Source organism: Elephantulus edwardii, unplaced genomic scaffold (assembly GCF_000299155.1).
Source record: "Elephantulus edwardii isolate Elephantulus edwardi_28Jun2011 unplaced genomic scaffold, EleEdw1.0 scaffold00015, whole genome shotgun sequence".
NCBI lineage: Eukaryota > Metazoa > Chordata > Mammalia > Macroscelidea > Macroscelididae > Elephantulus > Elephantulus edwardii.
Window position 1 is genome coordinate 20,768,756 of NW_006399765.1, and position 6,735 is coordinate 20,775,490.

A 6,735-nucleotide genomic window follows, 5' to 3' on the forward strand; every position below is an offset into this window, starting at 1 on the left:
CATCACCACCATCTCCTTCATCACCTCCATCACCGTCACCTTTACCACTCCACCACCATCTCATCACCTCCACCACCATCTCCATCACTACCTCTACCACTATCACCACCATCTCCTTCATCACCTCTACCATTTCTAACATTACCATCTACTTCACCACCACCTCCCACCTCTCCACCTCCATCACCACCACCTTCAACCGTCTCCATCAACACCTCCATCATCTAAATCACCATCTCCTTCATCAACTCCACCATCTCCTTCATCACCTCCATCTCCATCACCACCTCTATCATCTCTATCACTACCATCTACTTCACTGCCGCCTCCACCACCACCTCGAGCCATTTCCATCATCACCTCCATCATCTGAATCACTACCACCACCATCACCACCACCACCACCTGCACCACCATCTCCACTGCACTCACATCATCACCTCCACCATCTGAATCACTACCACCACCATCACCAGCACCTCCATCACCACCATCTCCACTCCACCCACATCATCACCTCCACCATCACCACCACTTCTACCATTGACTCCATCACCACCACCTCCAAGTCCACCAGCTCCATCACCACCCCTATCAGGTACCATCAGGTGACTGAGACTCATGGTGACCCATGTGGGTCAGAGTAGCCTCCAAGTCCAGGTCACCCACAGGTCACATGCATCACAGCATAGCATTTTCATGTGCGATTTTGGGGAAGCAGATTGCCAGGTCTTTCTTTAGAGTTGCCTCTAAGAGGACTTTTGTGGCAACAGGAACATAAATGACCCAAGTGGAACAAGGTGGGAGCTCAGGAGACCTGGATCAGTGAGCAACTGGAGGGCAGGTCCAGCATGGCCAGACCACCTGGTTTCACAGAACATGAGAATTTTATGTGAAACTACCCAAAATGTAGGAGCTGGTAATAAATTTAGGAACACCAAGGACACAGCACAGGCCATGGACAAGGCAAGTCTTCAGGATGACGTGGCCTCCAGATGCACCTGCTGTTGCCGTGTGCTGTCAAGTGGTTCCGATTCTCAGTGACCCTGGATGACAGAGTAGAACTGCCCCACAGGGGTTCCTAGCCTGGAATCCTTATGGGAGGACGAGCCACCGTGTGGGTATGAACCACTCACCTCTAGGTAGCAGCTGTGCACACAACCAGGTGCCCCAGGGCTCCTCTGTTAACCACAGGGGCAGCTAACGGACTTCCCTTGTGCTGAGGGAGCTTCGGACATGGGTTCTGAGCCCAGCTGGGCAGTATGAGGATAACGATGCTCTTTCTCCTGAACTGACCCTGAGATTTCATGGACCCTGGGGGGCACTGAGGCTGCCAGGCCCAATGCCAGGAACCTGGCACTCAGGGAGGTGGGTCCTGCTGGGCACTTACCCTCTCTCCACCAGGAAAGAGTCCCGCCAGACCCTCATCTTCTTTTTCAAGTGGAACCTGAAAGAAAGCACAGCTCTAGCGTCTCATCTGTAGGTGGGGGGGGGGTGTCTCACTGGGTCCCCGTCCCCAAGACAGTGACAACCTCGGCCCAGAACCAGCACAGGCCCTGGACAGCAGCTGTGGGGCGTGGGCCCAGGAGAAAACACACACACACACACACACACACACACACACACACACACACACACACAGAGAGAGAGAGAGAGAAAACAGAGCTGTCTCTCCCCTAGAGACTGGAGTTAAAAAAGGTTGGTGGTGGTGTTAGCTGCTGTCCAATCACCTGATGCACAAACACCCCAGACACAGCAGGCTCAGGCCTTTGAGAGGCACAGGCCTTGTCACTGGCTGAATTCGGGAAGCAGATTGTCAGCCCTTTCTTCCCATTCTATCTTAGCGGAAGCTCTGCTGAAGCCTATTCAGCTTCACTGTACCGTCCAAGCCTCCACGAACAGATGGGGCTGCCCATGAGGTGCACTGGCCAGGAATCAAACCTGTGTCTCCCTCATGGGAGGGGAGAATTCTGCCATTAAGCCCTCAGTGAATGCCCTCAAAAAGGCATAATCCAACACCGGTGCCTTCGAGTCGAATCCAGTTTGTCAGCGCAGACCTGCTCAACCGTTTTCAGTGGCTGATTTTTTTTTTAAAGTTGATCATTTTCCCCCCAAAGTGCCTCTGGGAGGACTTGAACCTACAACTTTTAGGTTAGCTGGTGAGCACATTAACCAACTGCACCAGCCAACAGCTCCTCTTAAAGGCAGAGAGCAGACAGGACATAGGTCCAAATACTTCTGATGATACAGTGTCTCCCCAATGACCTGCACCTCCAACCTGTGTCAGAAAAGACTGATTTCTCTTCAGCTCAATGTCAGACTCCAGGCTAATGACTTCGCATTTTGGGGGGACCTCCTTGGAGCCCTTACAGAAGGATCTAGGTAGTGTCACTGCATACCATGTGACTCCACTGTCATTTCCATGTCCCCAAGGGGGACCTGAGAGAGGAAGCTTGCATCTGGCCCATACCTCCCAGGCTTCCACATTCCAAAGCCTGTGTCCTGTCCCTACACACGCCCACTATATACCTGACAGCTCACAGAGCCTCAGTCTCGGCGGATGGAGGTTAAAGTGGTCCTGTATAGGGAAGCCAGAAGGGAACAGCGATCTTATCAGAGCTGGGATCCTGGGAGTCACAGAGGGAGTGTGGGAGCTGAGGGGGTGCCCACTCCTTGGGGCCAAGAGCTGGGTGAGCAATTCCAGCGTCAGCCACCAGATGTCGCTGCTGCTACACCAATGGCTGCACTGCCTGGTTTTCCAGACTCCACTCTGCTCCCCATCTTTTGTATTTTGCTCCCTTTTCTGTCTCCGAGGACACCTAGGAATACGCCGGAAACACACCTTCTGGCAGTAAACCTGAGGACATGGCAATTTAAGAGTGTAGCTGTTGGTCTGGAGTCTGAACTCTGGAATCAAATCTGAAGGGTACCAAGTCACTTCACCTCTCTGGGATTCTGTTTCCAAATTGTGGGGAAAGGCAGAAGAGAAGGATAAGGCCCAGCTGACTGCAGCCCTCAGAACGGAGCGGGGCACGCAGTAAGTGAGCAGCTAGTGTTAACTCGGTTCCTCTAACATCAGCTAGGGAAGGGTCCTCAGTGGGTCCCTCAGCCGGTCCAGGTGGCATGACAGAGTCTTAGATCAGCATTCTACCCCAGAGCAGGCATGTGGTTGGGGTGGCAGACCCTGGAGCCTCAGCTCTTGGGGAAGACTCCTCGGTTTGACCAGAGTTCCCGCTGCAGGGAGCCTGGTGTCCCGTTCCTGCGGCCCTGCTGTCCCCTCCTCACCGGTTCACTGGCCGCTCCGTGTCTAGCAGCTTGAGGATGGACTTGCCGTCCATGTCCGCGGGGATGTCCAGGCCGGCGATGTCCAGGATGGTGGGAGCCAGGTCGATGTTGAGGACGATGTGGGGGTTCCTGGGGAGGGAGGAGGGACTTGATCAGGGTGCATGGTTGTATGTGACAGAGGGACACCTGCAGGGTAGAGGTTCCCCAGGCTGAGGCACTGGGGGGCTGGGTGGGGGTGGGGAGGAGGCTGCAAGAGCACCACTCCTGGTCTACAACACTCGATGGTTCCCTCCTTTCTGCTCACCTCACTCCTGTCTGTGCCCTGCAGGTGCTCAGGCCTCACCTTTTCCTCTCTCCGGGCTTCTGGGTGGGACTCTGGAAAGCAGTGTCTTACTTCCTGCCCACCTTAACCTGGACAAAAGTTTAGGGTGTACCCTACACCAGACCCTGGAGCCTCCTCAAACCTGTGAGCTCCTGCGCTGTTCCTCACTATGGGGCATGGTCCAGCTCAGCACCTGTGCCGCTGCTGGCCCCTCTGCCTGGAACGTGCTTCCTTCAGCTCCAGCGCATCACCTCACCCCTAGAGTTCTCTTCATATACTGTGACAAGGCACGTGGCAGACTACTCAGTGAATGTCCCCTCTGACCCCTGCCTACTGTATTCATAGGGCGAGCTCCGCTCCCTTGAGTGCAGGCCTGACCGAGACCTGCTTCTATCCAGAGGCAGAGCCTCAGGGCTACTGTTCAAACAGCTGTCTGGTTTCCTAAGGGACAGGACAGCTGAAAATCTGCAGCTGTTGACCTTGTCACCACAGGAGAAACACCTGCCTGAAAAGGGAGCCAATAAAGAGAAAATAGGTGAGAAATGGACAAGAAGAGATGTCTGATGTCATGTCTGACTGCTGGATCTAGCCATACCTGAAGCTAGCTTATTCTTGGACTTTTAAGCTACTTTAGTGAAAGAGCTTCTTTTGTCTTACTTCCTAGTCCAATGTGAGGGTCATTTGCATTGATAGCCAAAGGTGTCTGAGCTGGCAAGTGCACCCTCAAACCTGACATTAGCACCCTCTTTTTCATGTCCATGTGCTTTTGGGTCCTATGAACCAGATCAGAGACTCCAGGGCTGACCTGTGAGGTCATGCTGGAAGAGCCCTCCACCAGCTAACTGACCAGCCGCCGTTGAGTTGACGCCGACTCATGGTGCCCCCCAACGCCCCCCACTTATCAGCGTGGTTGCATTTAGGTGCCACCGAGTTGACTGTGGCCCACGGTGACCTCATGGACAATAGGTCTGAACCTCACCCTCTTCTGAGCTACACAAGCTCATTGTCACAGGGACTGGTCAATCCTTCCTGTTGGGGGTCTTCCCCTCTTTCTCTGACCCTTCACTTTTCCCACATGATGTCCTTTTTCAGGGATAAGTGCCTCCTGACAACATGCACAGAGTATGTGAGGCTGAGTGTCTCATTCTTGCCTCTAAAGCATCATGGCTGCACATTCACCAAAACATCTATTTGTTCTTCTGGCAGTCCCTGGGGTATTCAGTACTGTTCCCCAACATCACAACTCAAACGCATAAATTCTTCTGACGTCGGACAATGACTAGGGAGGATAGAAGGAGAATTCATGCCTTTGAGCTGTGGTGCTGGAGAAGAGTACTGAATATACCATGGATGGCTAGGAGAACAAACAAGTTCATCCTGGAGAGGGTTAAACCAGGCTACTCCTTGGAGGCAAGGATTCTGAGACTTCATCTGACATACTGTGGACATGTAAGAGGGACAGGTTCTTGGAGAGGGACATCATGCTTGGGAGGGTGGAGGGACAGCGCAGGAGGGGAAGACCCTCTATGAAGTGGATTGATTCAGTGACTGGGGTAATTGAGATGGGTGTATCGGAGACAGTGCGATTGACACAGGACAGGGCTGTTGTACACAAGGTCGCTATGAGTTGCAAGCGACTTGACGCTACACACCACCACCACCACCACCACCACCATGGCAGTTTGGGTCAGCAGCTTTTCCATCTTTAAACTGGCATCACTGCCCTGAAGAGAATTGTGCTTGTTTAGAGTTTTCAATGGGTGTTTTCTGGGGGAAGGAGATCACCAGGTCTTTCCTCCAATGCCCTCCCAGAGTACCCACTGCCACCAATGCCAGCCCTTCTCCACGCTCCCTGCCCCACATCCTGCACTTTTCCCATCTGGAAGGGTCATATCAAAGGTGAGCCCCAGAAGAGGTGCTGGTGGAGGTGATGCCCACTGGATGGGAGGCCACTTAACTGTCAGTGCACATCTGTGATACTCGGTCACCATCTTCAGTAACAGCCACCAGCCTTCATAATGGCCTGGCTCGCACCGTGTCCAGTCAGAGACAAATGCTTTAGAAGGTGCTAGGGACTCCGAGCCGATGGAAAATCAGGAGCATTAGAACCCACCACCCTACTGATACAGTCAGCACTTCCTACGTGCCCAGTGTCCCCTGTCAACACTGTGTGATACCCAGCGAGTGCCTCTTCCTGGGGCCCCAGATTCTGCAGGCGATACACTTACAGAGAGCCAGCCTCCACGTTGGGACCCCTCACATAGAAGGGAACCCGGATGTCGAACTCGTAGGGCATGGATTTCCCCTTGACCAGGCCAAACTGCCCAATGTGGTAGCCGTGGTCGGCGGTGTAGACGATGTAGGTGTTGTCCAGCTCGCCTGTCTCCACCAGCATGTTGTAGATCTGGAAAAGGCCGGACAGGAGGGCGGTGAGAAACGGGCCCACAGACTGGGGCCGAGGGCCCACAGCCCGCCCTCCCCGTCAGGTCTCTGTTCAAGCACTACACCCATGAGGGTTCTGGGACCCCCTCATCTGACACTGTCCCTCCACCTCCTGCCACCTCCCCTCGTCTTCACACACTGCTGTCCTTCTGTCGACTAATCAAGCTGCTATGTGCGGCCGGGCCAGCGCAGGCTCACACCTGCCCATGTCAGAGAACTGACTTTCCAGCGTCTCCATGGCTCTGGTGGTCTGGAGCTCTGACGGCTTAGTGGTAAGGAATGGTGCAGCTGACACAGAGGTACGTGGTTCAACTCCACCAACTGCTCTGTGGGAGAAAGACAGGCAATCTCCTCCTGTGTGATTAACTGCCTCCAAAAACCTGCTGGAGGGTCAGTTATGAGTCAGTTCTGACTCAATGGTACACAACAACAACAACAATCTTTATGGGAGCCCACTGCCTGGCCTTTCTCTTGAGGAGCCATTGGGGGGATCTGAACCACCGACTTTAGAAGCTGAGTGCTTCACCGTTGAGGCACCACACTTGCCACCCACTCAGCTGGTCTACGTGTCTGTGTATACCCACTCAGCTGGTCTACGTGTCTGCGTATATCCACTCAGCTGGTCTACCTGTCTGCGTATCCACTCAGCTGGTCTACCTGTCTGTGTATGTACTCAGCTGGTCTAC

At 53.8% G+C, this 6,735-nt stretch overlaps 1 protein-coding gene across 2 annotated transcripts in view; it reads right to left on the reverse strand.

The window, feature by feature from the left end:
- The window catches only part of SULF2 (sulfatase 2), a 121,028-nt gene that overhangs the window by 18,414 nt on the left and 95,879 nt on the right, over nt 1–6,735 (reverse strand). For both annotated transcript variants that reach the window (XM_006881618.1, XM_006881617.1), the window contains exons 6-8: nt 5,836–6,011; nt 3,286–3,414; nt 1,391–1,447 (exon numbers count right to left, since the gene is read on the reverse strand). In XM_006881618.1, the coding sequence (XP_006881680.1) occupies nt 1,391–1,447; nt 3,286–3,414; nt 5,836–6,011 (362 nt within the window). The remainder of the gene's footprint in view (nt 1–1,390; nt 1,448–3,285; nt 3,415–5,835; nt 6,012–6,735) is intronic.